The 26,588-nt window shown below is 48.4% G+C and overlaps 2 protein-coding genes across 6 annotated transcripts; both read left to right on the forward strand.

Moving 5' to 3' along the window:
* Positions 1–1,138: 1,138 nt before the first annotated feature.
* On the forward strand, positions 1,139–14,916 carry cnnm4a (cyclin and CBS domain divalent metal cation transport mediator 4a). 4 transcript variants are annotated; one of them, XM_086054013.1, is made up of 10 exons: positions 1,139–1,825; positions 2,079–2,684; positions 3,598–3,838; positions 4,159–4,302; positions 4,481–4,615; positions 5,104–5,273; positions 6,401–6,497; positions 7,700–7,789; positions 8,940–9,081; positions 9,969–14,916. In XM_086054013.1, exons 1-10 carry the CDS (start codon positions 1,211–1,213, stop codon positions 10,465–10,467), a joined length of 2,739 nt encoding a protein of 912 aa, XP_085910139.1. In that variant the 5' UTR covers positions 1,139–1,210; the 3' UTR covers positions 10,468–14,916. The 4 variants fall into 4 exon arrangements, with proteins under 4 accessions (XP_085910139.1, XP_085910140.1, XP_085910141.1 ...); XM_086054014.1 differs by having other exon boundaries at positions 1,140–1,825; positions 8,940–9,133; XM_086054015.1 differs by lacking the exon at positions 7,700–7,789 and having other exon boundaries at positions 1,140–1,825.
* Positions 14,917–15,696: 780 nt separating this feature from the next.
* Positions 15,697–26,569, forward strand: cnnm3 (cyclin and CBS domain divalent metal cation transport mediator 3). 2 transcript variants are annotated; one of them, XM_086054019.1, is made up of 12 exons: positions 15,697–16,933; positions 18,180–18,514; positions 19,327–19,503; positions 21,095–21,252; positions 21,358–21,501; positions 22,275–22,433; positions 22,525–22,694; positions 22,901–22,997; positions 23,110–23,240; positions 23,313–23,457; positions 23,676–23,727; positions 24,729–26,569. In XM_086054019.1, the coding sequence occupies exons 1-11, from the start codon at positions 16,211–16,213 to the stop codon at positions 23,717–23,719; spliced, it is 2,283 nt and encodes a 760-aa protein (XP_085910145.1). In that variant the 5' UTR covers positions 15,697–16,210; the 3' UTR covers positions 23,720–23,727; positions 24,729–26,569. The 2 variants fall into 2 exon arrangements, with proteins under 2 accessions (XP_085910145.1, XP_085910144.1); XM_086054018.1 differs by lacking the exon at positions 23,676–23,727 and having other exon boundaries at positions 15,698–16,933.
* Positions 26,570–26,588: the final 19 nt, after the last annotated feature.

Here is a 26,588-nt window from a genome sequence, read left to right on the forward strand (position 1 = left end):
ACAAATGAGGAAATTTCATTTGGGACCTGTAAAAGTGAAGAATGGTGGTTTGTGAAAAATCATGTCGATTTTCTTCTTCTTAAAAGCAATTACCCTTTAAACAATAACAAGTGCCCGTAATTCAAATACTCAATATCAGTACAATTGTGAGATATGTCGTTACTGTTACTGATCAAATCGTTGTAAAATAATTTCAAATTTCCCACATGTGGGACGAGTGATGGGAACAGCGTGGCAGTGACAAAAATAAGCCGCAAGAGGGCACTGTCAACTGGGCAACGCGCGTCACATGATTACGTAAGCGCCGACTTTGACGTAAACACGCCAACTCAACACGGTATGGATGACGTCCTAGTGCATTCCGAAATACGCATATGAACAGAATCCACACATCGCGTTTACATTTTGTTCGGTGCTGACACACCACGTGACTTTGCACAACAGCCGTCTAGGAGGATGACGCGGTGTGTTGTTTCCAACTCGAACGTCACGTCAAGCCACCCGGAAGTGGGCGTCATCGAGGAGCCAGCAGGGGGACACTCATCTATCCCACAATGCACTGCGCAGGCAAGGCGGCAAATGACGGCTAGCAAGCGCAGCTGATCTTTGTTGCTTCGCGATTTTCCTCTTTTTTTTTTTTATGGAACATTTATCCAGGAACGGCAATTGAGAACAGATTCTCTTTGCAATGTCGACCTAGTAGCAGACAGCAGAGTCAAACACGGCAAAATACAAAAATAGAAGAAACCGCAATGCGATGTACACAAAACAACTAATACAGGCCCAAATGACCGTGATTGTCATGTTTGAGCACCAAAGAACAAGGAAAAGTCTTAAGTGATTTGAAAAATGTTATTATTTAGAACGCGTATACAAGCATACACAAGTAAGCGCTAACACGTCATATTTACATCATTGTTGAGAGTAGCAGCGACAGCTGTAATATATATATTTTTTACAGTAGTGCATAATTACGGACTAAGGAAACATTGAAATCCTGTTCTACTTTTGATTGTGCTTGTTAAGCGTCTCAAATATATCCCGTACATCAATATACGCGTTTGTGTTGACAGTATGAGTGTGTTGTCTATGCATGCGCTCGGCCGCCGATCGCGTTGATCACCTGGGAGGGGAGGGGTGGCGTTGGGGGCGTGGCCTGTGGGACTCGCGTAAATGACGTCACCGCCGTCCAGCGGCCAGTCAAACAAACATGGCGAGAGAATGGAGCGGCCAGCAGGGTTACGTCGTCACTGTCCTCCTCTTCCTGTGCAGCGCGGACGGAGCTCGCGCCGAGGCGGCGGCGGCGGCCGGCGGGGGGCGAACCGGCGGCGCGGGAGGAGAAGGCGGCGGCGGCGCTGACGGCACGCAGGTGCTCGGCATGCGGCTGGAGACGAGCGACAAGCCGGCCAGCACCGGTGACGACGGCGTCCTGCAGGTGACCGAGGACAGCTCCGTGCAGCTCCGCTTCTACGGCCTGAGGCTGCACCCCGGAGCGTGGACGCTTATCCGCTTCGCGGAGCTGGCCGCCGGCGACGGCGACGGCGGCGAGGATGCGGCTGATGGCGGCACCTGCTCGGACTTCACGAAGGACATCGCGGTCGGGACCTTCATGAACGTGAGCGGCCGGGGCACGTCGGGGCTGCTGCGCGTGCACGTCAAGCCGCTGCGCAAGAGCGAGCCGAGCAGCGAGTACGCGCTGTGCACGCGCATCGACGACCGGGAGGATGGCGGCGGCGGCGGCGGCGGCTGGCGGCCGCTGGGCGACCGCGACGGGCGCCTGCTGGTCGTGGAGGAGAAGAAGTCGCTGCTGCCGCTGTGGCTGCAGGTCAGTGACGGGACGGCCCAACGTCAGACGTCGAATAGAGTTTTCAAAAGGAAAAAACAAAACAACAGCATCATTTGGCTAATTTATTCTCCTGGCAGTGATGTGACGTAAGAAGGTACGAATACCTGCACAATTACTCTTGACCAATTAGTGTAACTACGTTGTCGGCCGATACAGAGCATGTGACAATCTCGATGACAATGCTGCGTTTAAAAGAGCGAAAGATAGCGCCTGACGGCGACTTTGCCGGCAGGCGATGGTGATCTCGTGGCTGCTGGTGCTGTCGGGCATGTTCAGCGGTCTCAACCTGGGCCTGATGGCGCTGGACCCCATGGAGCTGCGCATCGTGCAGAGCTGCGGCACGGACAAGGAGAAGAAGTACGCGCGCAAGATCGAGCCCATCCGCCGCAAGGGCAACTACCTGCTGTGCTCGCTGCTGCTGGGCAACGTGCTGGTCAACACCACGCTCACCATCCTGCTGGACGACCTGACGGGCTCGGGCCTGGGCGCGGTGGCCGCCTCCACCGTGGGCATCGTCATCTTCGGCGAGATCGTGCCGCAGGCGCTGTGCTCGCGCCACGGCCTGGCGGTGGGCGCCAACACCATCGCGCTGACCAAGCTCTTCATGCTGCTCACCTTCCCGCTCAGCTTCCCCGTCAGCAAGCTGCTGGACGTGCTGCTGGGCCAGGAGATCGGCACCGTCTACAACCGCGAGAAGCTGCTGGAGATGCTCAAGGTGACCGAGCCCTACAACGACCTGGTCAAGGAGGAGCTCAACATGATCCAGGGGGCGCTGGAGCTGCGCACCAAGACGGTGGAGGACGTCATGACGCCGCTGGACGACTGCTTCATGATCCAGGTCCGTCTTGCCGGGGGGGGCCTGGGCCGACCCCTTCCATCCAATCCATATATAGTGGGGCTGCTCCATTATGGGGGGCGGGGGGGGGAAAATAGTCATCGGTAGGGCTCGGAACGACGATAATCGTTTTTTCGATGCATCGTTCGCCGTTATTAAAAAGATTCGGAATCCATTCATAGGTATTGGTCATCGATATAATCGCGCGCGCAAGCGATGAGGTGCGTTTGTACGTCCGCGCTAAGCTAACACGCGACAAGATGGCGGAACAAGCAAAACCTCGTGCGAGCGGAGCCAAATTGCCGCACTTACGCATTCGTTCATTTGGATGTGAAATGACGACGCAAAATTGATCGCATCGTACCCTCTCCAAGCGATAGCACATTCAGTCGAATTTTATTGTATTGTATCGTCTTCTGCTGGTGAGACGATTAACACGTTCAAAACACAAGACAGAGACAACGACATACAAACATCCCCTCGAAAAACGTGGCTAACTTTTGACCACTTTTCTTCTGTGTTGTAAAGTCGGCGTCAAATGTTCTGCCTGTGAGTCCTCTCGTTATTCTTGCGAGCGACCGTTTATTGATTTAATGGGTTGGCGGAATTTCATTCTGCCAAATAGCGGAATCGGTAGTCCTCGTTCTTAAGACACTTGCTACTAGTATTCGGCCCGCTCAATTTGCGTCCCTGAGATGAGTTTGGTTGCATTGAACTTTTTACACTACTTTTCCAATTATGGACCTTGATAGTTTACCCCAAAAAAAAAAAAAAAAAAAGCCTGCGTAGTGATGCGGGGAATCGTTCCCGACTCCCGAACGGGCAATCGGCATTTGCGCAGGTAGCTGGAACGTCTTGCTGGGGAAGGTTCGGAAAGATGCAATCCAAGTGCAAAAGTTGTGGTTTGGCGCGGCAGGCGGACGCCGTGCTGGACTTCGACACCATGTCGGAGATCATGGAGAGCGGCTACACGCGCATCCCCGTCTACGACGACGAGCGCTGCAACATCGTGGACATCCTCTACGTCAAGGACTTGGCCTTCGTCGACCCCGACGACTGCACCACGCTCAAGACCGTCACCAAGTTCTACAACCATCCCGTGCACTTCGTCTTCCACGACACCAAACTCGACACCATGCTGGAGGAGTTCAAGAAAGGTCGCTCGCTCGCGCCCGCGCCCGCAATGTTTGGCGCAAGCGCTCCATTTGATCGACACGCCATTTTCTAAGTGAATTTAAGCAACTCGATTTTTCGATGAATCGAATTGCTTTTGGAAAATCGATTCGATTCATCGTTCCAGCCCTACGGTTCAGTCTTGCGCCCGCTCCGCTTCGTTTTTTTTCTTGACTCAAACAACACGACACTCGCTCTGCTTCGACTGGCTTGGGAGACATTCGGATTGTGACAACAACATCCGAGGCCAAAGTTTTTCGGCGTCCGATCGCGTTGGTTTGAACAAAGGCTGTCTTCTCATCAGGTAAATCCCACCTGGCCATCGTGCAGAAGGTGAACAGCGAGGGCGAGGGCGACCCCTTCTACGAGGTGCTGGGATTGGTCACCCTGGAGGACGTCATCGAGGAAATCATCAAGTCGGAAATCCTGGACGAGTCGGACCTCTACAGTGAGTGGCCGCTTGCCGCCGCCGCCGGGCAAATATAGAAGGCCAAAGCAGCTTTGCCCGCTCGCCAGATTGGCTTTGGGATTAGCGGGCCGACGTTTGATCACATTTCCTAAAGTTAGACCGGGTTCCGTGACGGGCTTGCCGGTGACGCCGCCGTTTGTGTCCCCCCCCCGCGCAGCCGACAACCGCAACAAGAAGCGGGTGGACGCCAACAAGAACAAACGAGACTTCTCTGCGTTCAAGCACGACGGCGACGCCAAGGCCAAGATCTCGCCGCAGCTCATGCTGGCCGCGCATCGTTTCCTGGCCACAGGTGGGCGCTCCCCGCTTCCCTTTCACCGCCGCCCCTTTAGGCGGCAAACCTTTGCCTCGCTTTCACTGCGCCCTCTGCTGGTTGCCGGCTACGTTGCTTCAGCGCATACCGCCGACGCCGCGCCGGCTCGCTTTGCTCTCGTCCCGTTTCGGGTCCTCCGCAACAGCCCGTTTAGGCGGCAAACTCGCGGCTTTGGCGGGCCGCACCCTTTGCCGGGCTCTGGCTACGTTGGCTCCGCTCCAAACCTGTCGGCATCCTTTGCTCTTTTCCTGTTTCAAGTCCCCCCAGCAGCCCGTTTAGGCAGCAAACTTTGGGCCCCCTGATGCAGCCTTTGTTGCCTGCTGGCTGGCTGGCTGGCTGGCTGGCTGGCTGGCTGGCCGGCTGGCCACAATGTTTGAGCGCGTGAATTGCACCCGCTGTTAGTTATGCTTGTTCCTCATGCAAACGGACGCACGGGTCACGAGGTGTTCTTCTGCCGCGCCTCTTAGAGGTGGGCCTGTTCGGCGGCTTCCACGTGACCGAGAAGGTCCTGCTGAGAATCTTGAGGCATCCCGACGTCGTGCAGGAGCTCAAGTTCGACGACAACGACAAGCGCGCGGCGCAGCACTTCCTGTACCAGCGCGGCAAGCCCGTCGACTACTTTGTGCTTATTCTACAGGTACGTCAAGCCACCAGACCAACACAAACACGGTCTTCGGGAGCCTCTGCATCAAGACGTCGGGGGGAGTAGTTCAGCATTTCGGCTTCCGTTGATGTCATCGGTTCCTTTCGTCTTTCTTAGCTAACTTGGGAAGCTAACTTCGGAAGCTAACATTGAAAAACAACATCGGAAGCTAACTTTGGAAGTTAACTTTGTTGGACGCTAAAGTTGACGCTAACTTTGCAAGCTCATGTCAAAAGTACATGTTGATCACCCTTAGCGCTAGCGTTGAAAGCACTGGAAGCTAACTGTCCAAGGCATCTTTGGGCACTCATTTTAACAGTGGCGGGAAAACCGAAAACAGGCGCTTACCAAACTGGGGCAGGGCTTTAACTTTCTGGACCTGGATTTGCCACCTCTGAATATTAAAGTGAACGCTAGAAGCTAACGTTGGAGCGAATATCGGAGCTAACGTTAGAGGTACAGGAACGTTGGAAGCTAACGCTAGAGCTAAGTTTGGAGAGAATGTTGGATTTCTTTAGCTCTGACGTTAAAAGTTGTCTTTGGACACGAGTGTCAAAACAAACATTGTTAGCTAACGTTAAGTAAAGTCCGATGAGTGACTTGACTTGGTCAGTCCAGGACACTTTTTTTTTTCCTTTTTTTTTTTCCCCCCCATCCTGATGTTGGCACTGTGTTTGGACTCACTCTCTTGTTGCATGATGAAGCTTCTCCCGATTTGTACAAAATGGTTTTGTCGATTTCAGAATTGGGTCTGCTGCCACCATCATGACAATACAAATAATAACCATAAACATAACTCACCCCCAAACGTTTTACATTAGGAACTTTTTCGCATCCTCAATAAATAAACAAATAAATAAATACATGCATACGTGTGTCACTGGAACTTTCTTGAACCCCCCCAAAAAAAAAAAAGTTGTAGAATCCAGCTCAGGTTGACTTTCAGTAAGGACACACCGCAGCCTCTGATACAATATTCATTCTGTGTGTGTCACTGGAGAGCACGAGAACACACACACGCAGATGCTGTCAGACTTATTAAATGTGTGTGTGTGCGCGCGTGTGTGTTTGTGTGTGTGTGTGTGTGTGTGCGTGCGCGCGCGCACGTGTGTGTGTTTCAGGGTCGAGTTGAGGTGGAGGCGGGAAACGAGAACATGAAGTTTGAGACGGGCCCCTTCTCCTACTACGGCGTCATGGCGCTCAGCACGCCATCGCTGGGTGAGCACGAGCACGCGCACACACTCGGTAACACGACAATACCTCATTGCAGCGGTGCCTTGAGATACAAATTCACACTCTCATCGGAAATCATCTTTAGTCATTGAAATGAATACAAAGTTCATTAATCCGTCAGTGTCCCAACCCCAAAAATTGTAATGTATTTTTAATCAGAAAAATGTTGCTCTAAATGCATATATAAGATGTTATTTATCATTTGTCATTCATTTATCGCGACCCCTTCTGGTGTGTGCAACTTGGCCACCAGGGGGCGGTATGATAGAGACACAGGGATCGACGTGGAGACGGTCACAAATGCTCGATAAACTAGAGTTGTATGAATTGTTTTGGGAGAGGATCAAGAATATATGCACATGAGTTTTTATGTTGTCTGATCACGTGTGTTACTGCACCGTTGTTGTTTCTTAGTGTTAAGATAATTGGGCTTTTTTAATCCTCAAAGCTTGTCTTAAATCCTCAACCAGTAATTCTTGTTCTTTTTTGTTTAGTTTGACAGTAAACCTCCATTGGGAGTGGCACTAAACTTTTTTTTTTTTTTTTTTTTAAGAATTTTTCTCACTTTTTTTTGTGAAGAATTTTTCTCAAACTTTTTTTTTAAAGAAATTTTCTCAAAATTATTATTATTTTTTTAAAAGAATTGATCTCTTTTGTTGCTTGTTGTCGAATGAGTTGAGCTCACCGCCACCATCTCAGCGTTCCAGTCTTCATACATTTTTGCTCACAAGACAAGAAAAAAAAAAAACGGACCTAGAAAAACTCGACTCGTTTTAATGTCTTTGATTGTTCATCAGAATGTGTAGACAGCTCCGCCCGCGCGCACGCACGCACGCACGTTTCCATCTGCTCAACTGATTTAAGGGAATTGTTTGTTCTAAAGAAGGAAGCCTTTTTTTTTGGTTTGTTTTTTTAAACTAGGCGTCATCTGCGATGATGTAACGTTCCGCTTGCGCGTGCGTCGCGGCGCTCATCCGACACGTCCAACGTCAACAGGAACGCTCGTCTTAATCCTGGGCTGAAAATTGTCCCGCCGGTTGCAAGGTGGCGACGCGCTTTGACCAGTCGGCATTGTGATGAGCTGCTGTACCTAATGGAGTGTCTGCTGGAAAAAGAGACAAACAAACAAATAAATCCTGTCTTATCTTTCTCTGCCCACCCCACCCCGCCTCCCCCTCCCCTCCCAGCCGTGACCCCCCCTCTGTCCCCGTCGGTGGCGTCCTCCCCTCCGAGGCGTCTCTCTCTTAAGAGGTTTTCCGTGTTCTCTCGATTCCCAGGTAAACATTGGCACTGGGGGGGATTTGGGGGTGTGGGGGGGGGGGGGGGGGCGCTCATCCTTCAACCTCGTCTTCATCCTCACCGTCATCATCATCGTCACCTCGGCCTTTGCCCAGCAAGTGCTAGCTGTTAGCATTTAACCTCCATGGTGACATTGAAGAGCAGTCAAGGCGCTTTAATCCTAAGGCGGCAACAGCTGTGATCTTTAGTTTGTCCACCGGGGGGCAGCTGAGCGTTAACAACAACAAAAACTTGCAGCCACAGCATCTGTTTCCGTGGTGATCAATCCCCTGCCGCATCCAAAATGAGCTCAACATTCCAGGTCATTTGTGGCCTAGGAATGCTAATGCTAAAAGCGACGCTAACAACCTGGCGATGCGTTGCTCTCAAACATCAAAGACGGCGCACGCAATTTGAACGACAAACTACGGAAATCAGCCTTGTGACATCTCCGACCCAACACATAAATAGTCACGTCGAATCAAAGGGACACACGACACTTTTCAACATCGAAATAGGGACGCGGGCGCAAAGAGAAATCATTCTGGATAACATGGCGAGACATCAAAGACACGCGCGGATGCGGCGCGTAAACGTCAAGGAGACGCCGGCGACACAATTCCTTTGTGAAGTTCAACATCCATTGACAGGCGCAGAAAGACGCGCAGCTTGCTTCGGCGTGCATCTTGACGCGACACGGCCGCACATACGTCAGGCACAGAAACACAAAGTTAAACATGATCCTCGACAGATGCGGGCCTCATAGATGCGCAGCTGCCTTTGTGTCTTTAAATATTAAAGACAGTCTGATGTGACAAAAGAGGCGCTCCTTCATGTGTCTTTTGAACATCAAAGGCGGTGTCGGGCGCACATAGCCACAGTCAGGCTTAACAGCTTCAGGCATCAAAGACAGCGGCAACAGCTGCAACTTTCATCTCGCATGCTAAGCTAAGCTTGCTCAAGCCAACGTGTGTCCTTCCCTTCCCTGCCACCGCCGCTCCTCCCTCCCACCATGACATCACGGATGACATCACAGACCTCAGCCAATGAGAGCGCTGTGCCAAACGACGCGTGGCGCCATGTTTGTTGTTCATCTGCCGTCTGTCATTCACGACTACCTTGACGCGCACTTTTGCCGTCCAATGCCAGAATTCCGTTCTCCGTCGCACGGGGGCAACCTGAACCGCTCGGCGTCCATCAGCTGTAGCGAGCGCGGCGGCGGCGGCGGCGGCGGTCCGGAGAGCAGCTCCATGGGCGGCAGCAACAGTCAACTCCCGGGAACGCCCTTCCAGTACGTGCCGGACTTCTGCGTACGGGCGCTCAGCGACCTGCAGTTTGTCAAGGTAGAACGCGTCAAAGACACGGACGGACGGGCTGCACGTGGACAAAGCTAACGTGACATCGACACACATAGGCGACGCAAGTGCGTACAAACGTACAGCTGTTCTCGTTCTATGGGCTGTTCAACATCAAAGTCGGAGACGCAGATGCGCAGAGTCAACTATTGTGACAGCCAAGACGCAAGTGCATGTCGACGCAGAGCTGCCTTTGGAACAGCGTTAAACATCAAAGACTCACATAGGTGAACAAATCAACAAACAAACACGCAAGACAAGCAGAGTCCATTGCGTCACTCACATCAGACACAGGCACGCTTTTAACATCAAAGAGAAACAAGCTCGCTGTCCTATAACATGCCTACCCAGCCAAGAAAGACACTAGGGACCCTTTTTAAACTTCAAAGACACACAAGGGCATAATTAATAGTCATTACACATCAAAGACAGAGACACAGGTACATGTCGATGCAGAAATCGCTTTGCAACCTGATTCAAAACAAAGACAAACACGGGCATAATTAAAATATCAAAGACACCGGCGCCTTATAACCGCCTTTGTAGACAAATGACGTCAAATGCGCGCAACAGCGTTTGTAACATGACTTCAAAGACCGATAGCGAAACAACATGGCTCACATTGTAAACATCAAAGACACGGATGCACTTAACACTGGCACGTGCCGGTGCACAAATCCCTTTGTAACGTGAGCTAACATGAAAGACAGACACAAGCGCGCATGAAACATCAAAGACACGCAACTTCCTCCGTAGCGTGGCGTTCACCATCAAAGACAGACGCAGGCGCATTGGACATCAAGTGGCTATTTGTGGTCCTCAGATCACACGAGCGCAGTACCAGAACGGCGTGCTGGCGTCGCGTCTGGACAGCACGCCGCAGTCCCCCGAGGGGAGTCAGCAGCATCTGGACGGGACGGCGCCGCCGCCGCCGCCGCCGCCCCTGGCCACGCCGCCGGGGGGCGGGCGCCCGCCCCCGTTGCCCCTGGCCACGCCGCCCGCCAAGCGTCCGCCGGCCAACGCTCAGCCCGGCCGCTCGGCCGCTTCCCTGGCGCGGCGCCCCAGCCAGTCGGCGCTTCCGAGCAACCGCGCCGGCCCCCCGCGCCAGGCCACGCCGCCCGGGGACGCGGAGGGCGTCCCGGGCGAGACCACCACGCTGCTGGGCGAGCGCCGCAACTGCGTGGACACCCCCCGGCGGCCCGGCCAGGCCGTCACGCACCCGCACGCGCACACCGAAAGCACCATCTGACAGCCGTCACTTCCTGTTCCGCGGTGACCGAGAAGGACGCAAAGGTCCGCGTGTCAACTTTGAGAAATCATGACCCCTTTGGCCCCTTTCTCACCGACGTGTTCCCCGCCTTTTCGCCAGTTGTGCTGTTGTTCTGTGTGAAAGGCACCAGGACGGAACAGCGGATGGTCAAAGTTGCGCTCCAAAATTTTCCGTCTCCACAGGAGGATGATAACCCTCGGGCCCCCTTTCCCCCCCCCCCCCCTTTCCTCGTGTCGCTCGCTGTTCATTGTGAAAGGCACCAACGCAGAAGTCGCCGGCTTCCGCGTTAGCCAAGCGAATGAAGGCGCCCCTTTCGCACCGCCCGTGCGAAAGGTGCAGACGCGCTCTTTTTGCCGAATTCTGAGAAGAGCTGAGATGGAACAGCCGCTGCGTTCAGGAAAAGCCAGCGGACGGGACTCGTGACTTTTGGGGCATTATCCGCGTGGTTCGGCGCGAAAGGCAAATATACAGATTGTCCGGAAAATTCCTCAGCCTCTTCCTGCTCGACGTCATCCTGACAAAGATGTTCCCTTTATTTAATATTGATTGAACACCTATTTATTTGATTGATTGATTTTGGACTCTCTGACAATGTTTGTTTTATATTTGGACAGGTTGCTATCTTGTTAACATTGTTAGCTCCTCCATCAAACGTGATGTCAGCGCATTTCAACAAAATGGCGGTTGTCGATGTTGCCGAGTCACAAACTCACTTCGAGCATATTTGACTTGAAATTTAGTTGGACAAAAGGAATATAGTCGGACGGCTGATTAGCATTGTGTTTTGCTAGCCTTTAAATGTGAAGCAGCAACTAGCCTAGTGTAGCAGAGCTTAGCGTAGCTTAGCATCGAGTCCATTGAAAATGTAACATCACGGGCGCAAACCTGTGTGCGGTCACTAAAGGGGATTTTTTTTTTTTCCTTTTATGCTAAGCTAAGGTTAGCAGGCCGGGCCACGTGGACGAACGGTGAGCGCGTCTTCCCCACTGTGCCGAGGTTCTGGGGTCCAGTCTGTTAGCGCGTTGTACCAGTGCTTGTGTGGGTTCTTTCTCAACCTTTCCAGAAAACATTTTCGCACGTTAGCTTCATTGAAGACTAAGTAGTCTCATGTTGTTTATCGATATGTGCCCCACGATTGACTGGTCCAAAGGGTACACGGTTTCTCTCACCAAATGTCAAATTGTTGGTCAAGTTAGCATGTTCAGCTAATGGCTAATGTCAGCCGTGGCTTCATGTTTAACCAGCGGCCGTGTCCTTTGAGACACTTTCTGTGTATTTATTAACTGTGGAGGTTAAGAATTCAGCACGTTTACACACAAAGACTAACGGACAAACATTCCGTCGCATGCCGCAGGAACCTGGAGCCTCAATGCTAAGCCGAGCTGTCGTTAGCGCAGGGTCGTCCACACGCATAGCGACACCGGAAACAATGCAAAGTTGTAGCAGCTATCAGAAGCTAACACGGCTAGCATGTCATCTTATTTGTGAAACTATGATGTTGTAAAGGGAAAAATATTTATTTGAAATTGAAAGAATATCTAAGATAGCACTTTACCCTTGTGAGGCCTCAGACGAATATTACAAAGTGTGTTTTCAACTTTCCGGATTGCCGAGTCCACACTGTAAATAACATCCGGAGCTTAGTTGAACAATGAGAGAAAATTTGTCACTACTAAATAATCATTTCCGACCAATTCTGTGAAATTGGCACAGTGGTTTGGAATCACTGGTCTAAGCTTTCCATAGTGATCTGGAGCATGTAGCATGGTTTTGATCCGTCAGTGGGAATGTTGTTTTACGACGGTACTTGAACACCGCACAGCACCACGAAAGCACAATATTCTTCTTGTACTGTTTGGGAGTTAAATGTCTTCTTTGCTACTTTTGTTGGCTTTTATTGGGCGGGACCCGGTAAGCACTCGTAGCCTTTTAGCGAGCGCGGACGGAACGAGACCGCCTGCAGGATGACCGCGTCCGCGTGTGGCAGTTGGCCATGCGGGTTGACTACTGTGAAATGTTAAAAAAAAAAAACTTTAGCAATGTTAGGGTCTTCTATTTATTCTTGTTTAGTTTGCACTGAAGAAAATGAGCTTCCAGATTATTTTTTGTGTAAATACCTGAGACTATACTCGGACATATATATATATATATATATATATATATATATATGTAAATCATATACGTATGTATAGAAAAGACATATTTATTACTATACAGTGAACCCCCGTTTAACGTGGAGAATGCGTACCAGGTACAAATCCAAACGAGATGCCAAGCGTGCTTGCTTGAAGCTGTTTATTTGCCACTCCTAGTTGAAGTTACCTTTACAATTCTCACATTGTAACATTGAAACATTGTACTGTATATCAAAATACCCAAATGTTCAATCAAAACATAATGATTGTTTGCTAGCTTAATGCAAAACACCATAGCATTGATGTTGTGCTATTTCCTAACAACTACAATTTTAACGCACACGGAGCAGCATCACATACAAACTGACCCGTAAAAGAATGAAAGATTTACCACCAAAATGTTCAACCAAACTATTTCGTCCAACAAAAGTTTGCTAGCTTAATGCTAACTTATATGGTGGACTCGCACATAATGGCGGTATGGCATTCACAAACTCACCGTTTTTATTTTTGCTACCTATTGCCTGTTATTGATGGAAAAACACTCACGTTTTTTATTGATTCTTTTATTTTGGCATGGCAATTCTAGGTAGGGTAGCGTAAACGATTTACAAATTTTCACTGTTGGCGGTTGGGCTCGGTCGCTAGCTGCCGTAACGCAAAAATGCAAACACAAATTAGCATCGATGTTGCGTAATTCTAAATCTGTGAGCAACTGCTACTTCACTCACACGGAGTAGCGATACACACAAAGAGTAATAACTGTTTACTGTTAATACTGGAGTTTCGGTGGGGTGAGTGTACCGCCGTACCGCCGTCCTCCTCTTGTTAATGACGCTGCTTGTCTTCAAGTTGAGCTCAGTGCTGTCCGGCATCTTGTGGCACAATGTGGTACTACACGAAAGGCGCACTACTCTTGTACTCGCCTGTATACCACAAAAAGCCAGAAAAAAAAAAAACATTGTTGAAAAATCTGCGCTATGGCGGGGGTTCACTGCATAGAATCGACCTTTATTTCCGACTATTATGGGATGTTCCCCGAGCAATAAACGGCGCACAAGCTTTGACCTCACACGTCCTGCTCACCCTTTGCAACATTTTGACAACCAAAGTTTTTCCTTCCACCGCCGTCTGGCTCGCGCTCATCCTCCTTACAAATATTCAAGTTCCTGCTTGATCCTTCTTCCCTCATGTTCGTTTTGAGCTCTCTAGTAGAACAACGGGTACCGGTATGCTCTTTGTCCTCGCTAGTAAGACAATTCAGAACACTAGTAGAATGACCTTGTCTTACGAGTGACTTTGGGTGTACTGTAATGCAATCAAACTACTGTGCTGCACCAGTAACACTACTTGGCCCAACTAGTAGGCACTAGTAGTTTCTTGGACCCTACTAGTTGAACCAAAGTCCCTACTAGGATTTTTGTCTCAATAGAAGCAAGTCGTTGTCCTACACCTATGCTAAATTTGTGCTCTTAGTGCAGAAATGTCTCTTTCTCATACCTGTCAAGTTGTACGCTTTTGGTGTCATTTGTACAGATGTAAACACTTTGGGGAGCGGGGGAAAAAAAAATGTTAGTAGCAACTTTCTGCCAACATTTTTTTCCACAACTAGTGAAACTTTGGCCCTCTGGTTATCAATATCGAATAAATCCTCAAACAGCTTTAGTTCATGTACTAGTACACTTTTTGTCCTCACTAGCTGGACAACTTTGGCATACGAGTAGGGCAAGCACAAAATACATGGCTATCAAGGATTGGGAAAACATTCGGCAACGGCTTTAAAACAACAACTCTGGCGTACTAGTAGGACAACAAATAATCTACTAGCGAGGCAAACCTGTACTATTTAACAGCTGCTTCCTACTAGTACCACTAGTGATGCTGTAAAATCCTACTAGCTAGCATCTAGCGTTTCACTAGTAGCATGCAGTTGTCAACTATTGCACAGTTTTCCCGCACTGTTGTCCTACTAAGATGCCAAAGTTACTACTCATGAGGACAAAGAATCTGTACTAGTACATGGACCTTAAGATGGATACCTAGCAGATTGAATGAATGCTCCAACGGCTTTCCATAGGCATCACCATCCTTCCCTTGCTTCACTTCTTCGCAATATTGACAAATCCACAATAATAATAAGATCAATGCATATTCTGTGTTGGGTGGGTGCAGTCCAGTAAAGTTTTGGATGCAACGGTGTTTTCGCAAGACACTCATTAACATGTTTAACTTTGCCGGTGAATATTTAGTGTGTCTTATGCAATGTTTGACGGCCGGCAGCGCGCGCAATGCGTACATATGCAGTCCTGTTTGTTTTATAAAAGGCATCCGAAGACAATAAACCTGACTTCTATTTCTCTACTCAACATCTGTGATATGGGCTCATTCATCCTGACTCTTTGCAAACGGAAGCTCCTCCGACAACCTTAAATCTCATCTGCATTGAAAATGGCAATAGAGTACCGCGCTATATGCTTGCTGTACATACACATACGGGAAGCAAGTGAAACGCTACCAAATGAAACACAATAGACTGTTGGGAATAAAGTCAAGCAATTTCATGAAACAAATAGAATTTAGGTCGTCAATGTAGGTATGTGCTTTAGCACGCATCCTAGCATGCTTTGAACAATTTTGAAGTCAACAGATTCGTTGGTCTTGCAACGTAAACAAACCATCCCGACGGCAATGTCTTCGGCATCAACAGAGCCAACGTGGCTGCCAACGCGCGCGGTTTAATGAACGGCTCGCTCTTGTGAAGTTCAATGCCTGCCAGGAACTTGTACCTTTTTTAGTGGTTAAAGTCGTGTTTATTACTTTTTGTGTTTCATCCAGGTGAGCACTTAGAATTCAATTACGGAACACATTTAACTTAAATGTTGGCGTACGAGACGTACTCCGACGGGTTACATGTGTTGTTTGAAGTCAAGCCTAAATGTGTTCACTAATGTGCATTATTTGAATGACTCTCATAAATATTCGATGAAAGTGTCTTAAATTGAATTTTCGATGTATGGTCCAAGTCGGCTGACTCAAATGTTAGTTATTGGAGTTACGGTGTCTCATTGGCATGTTTTCGACAAGTCACGCCCTCGTTTTTCCCATGATTTGAATGTGGCTCGCGCGCTTGCAGACGAAAACAAACCACCCGAGCGCCAAAATGTCCTCCTGGTATCGGACCAGCCCAGTGTAAGCTGAGCCAACATGGTCGCCGAAGCGCGCAGTTTCACAAGCGCCATGATGGCTCGCTTGTGCTGCACTGCGTGCCAGGAAGTTTGAAGCTTCAGTCGTTTAGTCGCAATTATTACTCAGTGATTAGCGTTAGTTATTCAGTGAAGATTCGTGCTTGAAGTTGGAAATGTGTTTCACAAAAATGTCAGTATAGACGTCGCGGTGCTTCGTATTACGGACGAATCTTAAAATCAAGCGTATTCTGCCTACAACTGAGCATTGTATGAATCAATTACATACATGCTACTCAATTCAGGTGTGTTTAATTGTATCTTCGATGTATGTTGGAAGTCCGTTGACTCAAAATGTTAGTTATTCGAGTTGTGTTGTGTCGTTCGCACGTTTTCAACACGTCGAGTTGTCGTTTGTCCCACGATTTGAACGCCGTGCGGCTTCGGGTAGGCGGGGCCAGCCGCGGAGTACAGTCACATGACCCGCCCCGGAGCCTGGCTGACCAATTCCAATATGGTGGCCAGCTTGGCAGGTCTCCGCTTGCTGTTGATGATATTGTTGATGGTATTGTTGTCGTGCGGGATCCGGTTGGGCTTGTGCGGCCAGGCGGCGCCGCCCGTCGTGCGCCTGCGCCCGGAGGACCCCGCGGGCCGCGTGTTTATGAAGGGGGGGATCATCTTAGCGCCCCGGGGAGCCTCGTTCAAACTGCGGCTCTTCGGCACCGACCTGAGGAACCGGACCTGGCCGTGGCTGGCCTTCGCGGCCGGGGAGGCGCTCGGGGACCCGTGCGGGGACGAAGACAGACGGCGGCAGGCCGCCTTCCAGGTCAGGGAGCCCTTCGCGGCCGAGGAGGATTGCAGCGGGCTGCTGACGGTGGAGGTCCGGCCGGGGGGCGGCGGCGGCCCCCAGCACAACCTCCATCACTTGTGCGTGGAGAGTGGGGGCAAGTGGACCTCGGCGGGTGAGGACAGGCTGCGCGTGGGCTCGGACGACTCTCTGCCCGCCGAGCACATTCCGGCGTGGGGCCTGGCGGTGCTGGTGCCGATGCTGGTGCTCGCCTGCGGGCTGCTGAGGACGGTCCACCTCAGCCTGCTGTGGCTCGACCCGGTCGAGCTTTACGTGCTGCACAGCTGCGGCTCCGAGGAGGAGAAGCGCGCCGCCAAGCGTCTGGAGCCTGTCAGGAGGAGAGGAAACTTTCTGGTAAAAATAATACAAATCAAATCAAAGGATGCTTTCCAGAAGAGTCTCCTGAGCTACATAAAGTCCCTGTAAAGCGAAGATAAAAATGTCTTGTAAATTATACGCCATAGATCCCCCACACACACCATCACCACCACATCCACCAAGAATATGAAATTGTAAAAAAAGTTTTAAAAAAATCAAGCTGTCCTCTCCACTAAATCAAAAGCATTGAAAACAAAGTCTGGACACTCTTTGAACTTACCGCACTGCTCTGTTATTAGTTTATTCGCCATCACTGGCTTCAACAATGAGGCACTCTAAATTGGCCACCCCACTGTGAAGCAGTCACATTTTTGGCGGCAAAGGTAAAGCTAGCTTGCTCAGCGCATGTTGATTGAAGATACTCAAAGAGTGTTGCTGGGCCCAGTTTTAGCCACGCCCCAAAATAGGAGGAAAACAAACTAAAAGCAGTGACGCCACAATTCAGTTCGACGTTGTTCTTTGCACAGGTAGAATCAAATCTCTGAATTCACTTTGCATCGTAGTTGTAGTGTAGTATTCTCCAACTAGTGAATCATCTCAACACTTTTGTTGAATTTCTCAAGAACATTGATCAACATTGAATATTTCATTTTGACTGCTTTAATGCTCACATCTTGGAGAAACATCCCTTGCCATCCTCCACTTGATCTGGGCTCCATCCGCCTTGACTGGCACTGACACCGGTGCGACTGCACCTGGCAGGAGCATCTGGCTTACGCTCGTTGGGTGTCAAAGTGAGAAAAAAAAACGTTCACTTTATTTTCCTCACAACTGCTCCAGAACTTGCATTAAAAGAATGAAGCCTATAAGAAACTACATCTTAACATTTCTAAAACAAACTGAATATAGTGAAAATGTCCTCCGGTTTTCTTCATTGCTCATTAATATCATACTTGTTTCTTTTTTATTTTTTTTAAGTTTCTTATGTTTTTATTGTTGATTTTGGTAATGTTGTACATTCATAGAGCCAAGATCAGTTGTTTGACTGGATTGTTTTTATTGCACTTGACATACGCCACACACACACATATATATATATATATATATATATATATATATATATATATATATATATATATATATATATATATATATATATATATATATATGACTAATATTAAACTAAAAAGAGTAGACTAAAACATTTTAAAACGAATAAAAACTAAACTTTCAAATTGCGGGGGTGCGAGCTTGAGTCCCTGCCTTGTGTTTGTGGCGTCAGGCGTGCTCGCTGCTCTTCCTGTGCGTCCTGGGTCACTCGGCCTTGGGGGTCCTGCTGTTCCGGGCGCTGGGCTCGGTGGCGTCGGCCGCCTTCGCCGCCGCCTTCATGCTCTTCTTGCTGGCCGAGCTGCTGCCTCACGTGGTGTGCTCGGGCTACGGCTTCCAGATGGCCCCGGGCCTCACCTGGCTGGCCCGGGCCAGCATGGTGCTCACCTGCCCGCTCTCGTGCCCCCTGGGCCTGATCCTGGACCTGGCGCTGAGGCGCGACATCAGCACCTGCTGCATCCGGGAGCGGGCCATGGAGATGATCCGCACCAGCGTCAACGACCCCTACAGGTACGGCCGCACGCCTGCTAACAAACGATACCAGCGATGGCGTTGTGGTGTTTAACATTGGTTATTTGAACACAAACATGGAGCAAAGCATGTAGACTGTAAGTACAACGATAGTCACGGGCCTATTTTCTTCATCCACTTTGAAGAATGACTATTATTTGCTAATAAATCTGTTTGGCTGTATTATACTGCCCCAGGTGGCAAAGGCCTGCACATCAGAAGGAGTAGTGCAATGCTCATTGAATTGGAGCAAAAAAAAAAGTGGCAAAAACAATTTGGTTTTTTTTTTTTACTTTTCATTGAATTCTGTCTTTCCATGTTTTTATTCATTACAATAGTCACGCTGAAATTGGATTCTGACAATACGGATAACTGTGAGCAAAAAATATCGCGGTGTAAAAATGACAGCTCTAAAATGAACTTTTTCAAAGAAGAATTCAGTCAGTAAAAACAGCATTTTTTTTCCATTGAACGGCATTTCCTTCTAAAAAAAATATAGAATAGTTGGCTTATAAGAAAGTGCTATCATGTACACGAGAAATGTTCACATTGCTCTTCTGTTTTGATTCTTTGTGTCCCATCACCGGTGAGTTATTTTTAGTACGCATCCGTGGGCTACTTATAACGTCCTTGGGGCTAACTTGTACCTGCTGGCACCTTTTTGTTTCTGGAAAGCAAATGTCCCGAGTTGAGTGTCGCTCGCGCGGACATGCCTGCCGCCGCCGCCGCCGCCGCCGTACGTCTAAGAGCGAGCCGAGCCTTGCACGCGCATGGTTACCTACGCGTACGCGTGTGCGTGTGGCTTGTTGCAGTGAGTTTGTGAAGGAGGAGTTCAGCCGCGGGACGCTGCGCAGCAAGACGGTGGAGGACATCTTGACGCCCCTCAAGGACTGCTTTATGCTGCCCAGCTCCACCCTGCTGGACTTCTCCACCATGTCGGACATCATGCAGAGCGGCTACACGCGGGTGCCCATCTACGAGGAGGAAAGGTGGGCGCCAAAATGTCGCTCGCCGTCGCGTGCGCGCACTTCAGCTGCCACCGCCTGCTGACAAAGATGCGATTTTGCTCGCACTAACTTGCGTGCTGCTGTCTAAAAGTCCAAAAAAAGAATTGGCACCAGGACGAGCTAAATTAAAGTTCAGGAGTATAGCAGGCATCAATATTTGTCCAAAACCAGACAGGGGTTGTACTCATAAAATTGTAATTTTACAAAAAGAAAAGATGCCATTTCCAAGAATGAACTCTGAAATTGACACCAAAAACTCAAAATTATACATAACTGTAATATTACGAGAAATAAACTCCAATTATATGACAATGTTTTGATATTACAATCAGTTTGTATTTATTTATTTATTTATTTATATATGTTTTTTTTTTTTTTTTTTTCAAATGATCCAAGACTAAACTAGTGGTGGGAAAATTAAGCTTCATAAAGCACTTGTGATATTTTTTTTTACTCCTCTTGATGGTGCTCTCGGTTTATAAATACGCATTAGTGCAGTGGAAATGTATTCAGTTTCCACTGCCTCTTTAAAACCAGAAGGAGGAGTCCAAAAATATCACAAGCTCCTCATGAAACTTCATTTGTCCACTTGTCTAGCAAAGACCTAATGCCACACAAATATTGAAATATAAATATTGAAATATTTTGGACCAGAAAAAAATCCAAGATCAAAATTAAATGTCAATAAAGTCTGAAATGAAAAAGGCAGTGTAAGATTGTGCAATTCGGCACGTTCGAGTCGACATCGCCATGTGGTGGCATCAAATTTCCAAATTGCACTTTTTGCAAAGTGAAAATCGAAACATTGGCTTCATTTTGCTCGCTCGCTAGTAATATGTCCATTTCATTTGTTGATGTTGAGCGCCTCATCGTTTCGTGAAAGGTTGACACGACAAAGCCACAAATTTGTTTGCATGATTGTTGTCGTCCGACTTTGGATTTGTGTTTCCGTTGAATTTTATGACATCATCGTAGTGAATGCTTAAAGGGGAAGGCGGCTCCAAATTTTTCCTGACGAGAATATGTTCCCAGCAGGGCCACGAGTTGAAACACGGCATTCTGAATGAATGAAGATTGCCTTTGTGGGATAAGCGTTATTAATCCGCTCATTTTTGTCCATCTCAGGGGGCGGCCATTTTGTCACTTGCGTCGACTGGAAATGACATCACAACTGCTCGGGTAACGACCAATCGCGGCCCAGCTTCAGAAAACAGGTGAGCCGCGATTGGTCGTTACATGCGCCCCGAGTAGTTGTGATGTCGTTTTCGGCCGACAAAATGGCCGCCCCCGGAGTTGAACAAAAGGGGCGGATTTCACCGCTGAACTCATATTACACAAACAGTGCAATATGAACTCATCACAATGCCGCGTTAAGTCTAGTGAAGGCGCCGAGGACATGTGAGATGCTAACGGCAATATTGAGGGAAGAAAATGCAATTTGCTTCTTTTTGAAAAGGGTCGCGCCCTAATCGTGAGTGTTCCATACTGACTGTGAGATGAATGCGGGACGAGGCCGATGTTAAGATTTTGCAAGCGAGTGACTGCGGCCGCCGGCGCACGCGTGCGCGCGCAGGTCCAACATCGTGGAGATCCTCTACGTGAAGGACTTGGCGCTGGTGGACCCCGACGACTGCACGCCCATGACCACCATCACCAAGTTCTACAACCACCCGCTGCACTTTGTCTTCAACGACACCAAGCTGGACGCCATGTTGGAGGAGTTCAAGAAAGGTCAGGCTGCAGGGCTGGCCGGCCCCGCCCGGCCCGGCCCGGTTCGGCCCCGCCCCGCCTCGCCCCGCCCCTCCCTGGGCGCTAACCTTGGCTTGTGGCGTCCAGGCAACTCGCACATGGCCATCGTGCAGAAGGTGAACAACGAGGGCGAGGGCGACCCCTTCTACGAGGTGCTGGGATTGGTCACCCTGGAGGACGTCATCGAAGAGATCATCAAGTCGGAAATACTGGATGAGTCCGACGGCTACCGTAGGTTCTCTTAATAAAGCTAGTTATGTTATGTTTTGGACAAAATGGCGAAAAAGCGCTAACACAACGGCAACTGCCAGAAACCAAAATGTTGGACTTATTGCCTCCTCACAATAGTGTGGGATTTTTCATCGTAGCTTTTATTAGGGATGTTCGATTCCTTTTTTTTGTTTTCTTTTCCTCTTCCTCATTCCGATACCAGTACAAGTATTGATTCTTTGAGCGCTCAGCAATGCCGAGTGCTGATATCTCGAGTACCCGACGAAACCCAATCCCTTCAAGTAAGCACCGCTACCTGCTATCGATACTCGCCCATCCCGATTTCTTTCCCCCGTGACAAGTCTCCCATTGCACTTTGAGGCACCGGCTTTGATTTGTTGCAGTCAGAGACGCGACGGTAGATTGGTGAACAATAGTCACGGTTTGTTTTCGCCGCAACTTCCCACGCCGATTTGTGCCGCCATGAAGCAAAAAAAGGAGAGCAGGCCTTAGCGAGCTAGCGCAGCCTTCTGGAATCACTCGAGTGATAAAAGAGGAGCAAAAGCAAACGTCTCAGCTCGACTGTTTATGGGGCGTTTGCGCTCTTCTTTTTCTTCACGATGCATTTTTGGAGCCAAGAAATACGCCACTTTGTTTTTATTAGTTTTGAAACAGAAAGTCATTTCAATTAGTTTGTCTTTTCTCTTCTTTTTGTTTTCAAAACACTGAAACGGTTTCCTCAGTTGCGGTTTTTGTTGTCTATTTTGTTTTGGTGACCGGCCGTGTGTTTGCAGTGGACAGGAAGGTGAAGCGTCCTCTGCCCCCCCTGGAGATCCCCCTGGAGCCTCGCGGCACCCCCGACGACTTCTCGCTCTTCAAGACGCCCGAAGGCGAGCCCAAGATCCGGACCTCGCCGCAGCTGCTGCTCGCCACTCACCGCTTCCTCTCCAGAGGTGCGCCTTTCCGCCGGCCATTTTGACGGCACCCATCCAAGATGGTCGCCGCGCGTCACCTCGCCCGCGCCGTGTCTTTGATGTCGCGCAGAGGTGGAGCACTTCAGCCCGGCGCGCGTGTCCGAGAAGATCCTTTTCCACCTTCTGCGCCACCCCGGCGTCAACCAGGAGGTGCACTTTGACCCCGGCAACCGCCTCAGCCCCGCCCACTATCTGTACACGCGCAACCACCCGGTGGACTACTTCATACTGCTGCTGCAGGTGTGTGAGAGTCTGCATCTGAGTGGGAGGGTATGCGTGAGAGCAAGTGTGTATGGGTGTTTGCGAGAGTGTGTGTGTGTGTGTGATGGAGTGACTGAGCGTGTGAGCGTAAATACACGAGAGAGTGTGCTTGAGCGTGAGAGTGCGTGTTGTAGTAGTGAGAAGGCGCTCGGTCGGTGGAGTAAGTGCGCGCATTGCGGCGGCAGGGTCGAGTGGAGGTGGAGATCGGCAAGGAAGGCCTCAAGTTTGACAACGGCGCCTTCACCTATTATGGCGTGTCGGCGCTCACGCTGCCATCCTCAGGTGGGCGCAGGAACTGCGACAACACACAACTTTTTTTTTTTTTTACCTTCTAATTGATTGGTTCATTTTCAGATGTTGTTTTGATACAAATGATTATTCAATGTGCGTCCAGTGCATCAGTCCCCGGTGTCGACTCGGCGTCAATCTCCCCGAGATCCCTTTGACGCGGCCGAGGCGACCAGTCCGTCCAGTTACTGCCCGGACTACACCGTGCGAGCGCTCACCGACCTGCAGCTCATTCGGGTACGTCGCCCTTCAAACGTCTGACCTCGCATGTGTCGAGACGGTACGAGACTCTCTTGTGTGTGCGTTCAGGTGACCCGGCTGCAGTACCTGAACGCCCTGATGGCGTCGCGGGACGGCGGCGGCGGCCCGAGCCCAGACCCGCCGGAGATCAAGATCCTTCCCAACAGTCACACCAAACTGCTCAACGACAGGAACGCGACCTCGGCCGCGCAAGGTTAGCCTGGATAGCGGCGGGGGCCGCCCGCTCGCTCGCTCGCCCGCTCGCTCGCTCGCCCGCTCGCTCGCCCGCCCGCCGGCCCGCCCGCTCCCCCTCCGGGGCACGCCTTCGTCACACTCACGCCTAAGCACTTCCCGTTTCCTGTTTCCTATCCGCTCAACTAAACAAACAGCAAAAATGTTACTTGTCTTTTCTTTGCTGACTTTCTCCTCCAGACTTGAACTTCTCTTTCTTTGACACCATTGACAACTACTGCTAGTGCGGCAGGTGAACGCAACCCGCACTCGATACATCTTGGCTTGCGTGTGTGTCCGTACGTGTCCGCGTGTTAGCTTGTGCACGTGTTTGTAACGCTCCTTTCCCCTCATTGGTCAATTCCGACAATGCCTGCTCCTCGCTCTGCTCCCATCGGTCGGAATTGATCACACTTCATTTTCTCATTTTTATATTTTTTTAGCTTTATTTGTAACATTTCTTTTAAATGTCAGCATTGCGCTGTTTATATTTTCTTTTTTTGAGCACTTCAAATTGTATTTATTTATTTATTTTTACATTTCTTTTAAATTGTAGCGACATTCTGTCTTTAAGATTCATCGAAATTGTGTTTTTAATCTCCAGCACTTCACTTTGCACTTTTATGTAACATTCAACCTTTGACAATTTTTGCATTATTCAGTTTTTACCATTTTATACTTTTTTAGCATTTTACTTTGAAAGTTTATATCTAACTTTTGTTGGAATTCATAATTTCAACAATATTGCTCTTTTTATCTTTAATTTCTTTAGCGTCATTATATTTAAACTTCTGTTTTTTGCATTTATTCAATTAAGATTTTATACACTTTGTTCATATTTAATTAGTATTTTTTTCATTTTATTTCCAAATGCAATATTTCTTTTAACCACTTATTAGTTTTTAATTTCTGCATTTTCTTAACATTTATGCACTTAGCTTTTATTTTTAGATTTTATTTTTTTATATGGATTTAATGTTTTCTTTTATTTTAAACTTTTACTGATTTAGTTTTAATTCTAAGCATGATGTTTTCAAATTTATGTTCCAGTCCAGTGCTTAGCAGTTCATTTTTATATTTTCATCCAATTTGCTGTACAATATTTTATGTTGTTTTTTTTTTAAATGTCGTGTATATCGTCATGTTATTTGCTAATGTTGAATTTACCCATGCTGTCGTGCCATTAGTCACGTGCCACCATGTGCCCGCCCCCTCACTCCACTGTTCTGTGCTCTCATTGGTCGGCTTCTGCAGATGGAACAGAAGAAGACGGCGAAGAAGAAGAAGAAGAAGGCGACGAGGCTCGTGCGTAGCGGCGACCTCGTCAAGCGTTCATCTGATTGGACGAGACTGGTCTCCATTTTTTTGATGTCATTGTAATTATCATTATTATTGTTTTCATTCATATTATTACGTTTTATAAACACTGTGTGTAGATTTTTATTTGCTTTTGGTTAATTGGGGCGGTGCCTTTCTTCCAAGTTCAGCATTGCCATTGGTCACTCTTGCTGTTTGCGTGCCAAATTATGTGCGTGCTAGCGAGCGAGAGAGAATCCGTCCGTTCAGACAGCGGCGCGCGTTCTCCCTAGGCCGCAAGGTCATGTGACCTCTCGGGCTGGTTTCCGTGGTTACGCCGAGGAGGTGTTTGGGCTTTGCTGGTGTTAATTGCCGAACGTTTTGCATAGCAAGAATTTTCTTTGCCAAACGTCTCACAGAAAAGCTGATTCAATCTTGAACGTCACTTTAAAAACGATCCCATTCCATGTTTTGTGTTTGTGCTCAAGCTAGCCGTGGGAGCTATTTAGCATCTCTTTAGTTGTTTTGGTTGATTAATTGATGGTTTATTTGTCTTTGTTTTCACAACAACAGTTTTGTGTGTGACATTTTGACTCATCCTTAACTGGAATCCCAAACAAGCACCTGAACCTCGTCCTGTTCTCTTCCTGCGTGTGAGCATTAGCGTCAGCATGCGAACTGAATGAAGTAGTAGCGCACACACACACAGTGCCTAATTTTTTTGGTTTTGTTTTGTTTTGTTTTGGTTTTTTCCTTGGGCCAGCTGACTCTATAGTTATCATAATCAAGTGCATGCCAAAGCTAACTAGGCTCATTTAGCTACCTGGAAGCTAACATGTCACTTGGACGTCGTTTGAATTTACTTGACCATTCCCATGAAACATAAGCCTACATGCTAACTTTAGCACCCTTGCCTTTGGAGGTCAATACTAAGGTACTAAGGCAAAGCTAATGAGTGGTTATACAATACCATACAACTTTATTTTATATATGCTAATGTTTGTCATGCTGACAATGCCTTTAAGTCGATTTTTTTTTTTTTTTTTTTTTTTTGTGTGTTACCGGTTCAGCAAACCCAACAAAACTCTCAAATGTGTTTTAATATGGGCACTTAAGAGGCTAAGTGCTGAACTAAGATAAGCTAAACTAAGCTACGGTTGGACAATCGATGTTTAAGAAGGTTGATTAGCCACTTTAACGTGATTAACTTTCGAGGGCTTTTGTTTTAGTAGTTGGGGTGGCGGCATGGCTCAGTGGTAGTGTGGTCGTCTCCCATCCCAGATGTTGTGAGTGTGAAGCGCTTTGAGTCCCAAAGTTAGAAAAGCGCTCTACAGCCCATTTCCCATTCACAGCCCATTTAGTTGTACGTTTGAAGAGTAATTAAAAGCCAATAACAAGCTCAGCGTTTGACTCGTTAGCGTGATTAGCAACTGGCTAGTTAGCGCAGCATCACGCATGTTCTCTCATTCCGTATGTGTGTTTGATCAATTGCTGTTAGAACTTGATATGCTGTCATCTTCCAGCAGAAAATCTTGATTTCAAGATTTGTTGAAATAGTTTTGCTATTCGAATATCTCGTTCCTTTTTTTTGTATAAGAAGTGAATGTAAAAAAGACAAATGTCAATGAGGAGTGCAAGTATCCCGGTTAGAGAGTAGTTTTTAGACGAGTTTGAAGTTGTTGAATCACTTCCTGTTTGTGTTACATTTTTATAGTTTTATCCGCAGCAGCGACGTTGGATTTAATACTCTCAATGATTCAATTTTCCTAGGAAATAAAGTCAATCCTGTTCTAAATACATGCCTGTCTTAGTTTTCTG

Source organism: Filicampus tigris, chromosome 15, assembly GCF_054856515.1.
Source record: "Filicampus tigris isolate MCC_2025a chromosome 15, RoL_Ftig_1.0, whole genome shotgun sequence".
Taxonomy (NCBI): domain Eukaryota; kingdom Metazoa; phylum Chordata; class Actinopteri; order Syngnathiformes; family Syngnathidae; genus Filicampus; species Filicampus tigris.

Bases quoted from the DNA above. Each gene is read 5' to 3' on its own strand.
- cnnm4a (XM_086054013.1), top strand. From the start codon at position 1,211: ATGGCGAGAGAATGGAGCGGCCAGCAGGGTTACGTCGTCACTGTCCTC. The intron at 1,826-2,078 runs GTCAGTGACGGG...CTTTGCCGGCAG, and splicing joins TGCTGCCGCTGTGGCTGCAG to GCGATGGTGATCTCGTGGCT. The intron at 3,839-4,158 runs GTCGCTCGCTCG...TCTTCTCATCAG, and splicing joins GCTGGAGGAGTTCAAGAAAG to GTAAATCCCACCTGGCCATC.
- cnnm3 (XM_086054018.1), top strand. From the start codon at position 16,211: ATGACCCGCCCCGGAGCCTGGCTGACCAATTCCAATATGGTGGCCAGC. The intron at 18,515-19,326 runs GTACGGCCGCAC...GGCTTGTTGCAG, and splicing joins AGCGTCAACGACCCCTACAG to TGAGTTTGTGAAGGAGGAGT. The intron at 22,998-23,109 runs GTGGGCGCAGGA...ATGTGCGTCCAG, and splicing joins GCTCACGCTGCCATCCTCAG to TGCATCAGTCCCCGGTGTCG.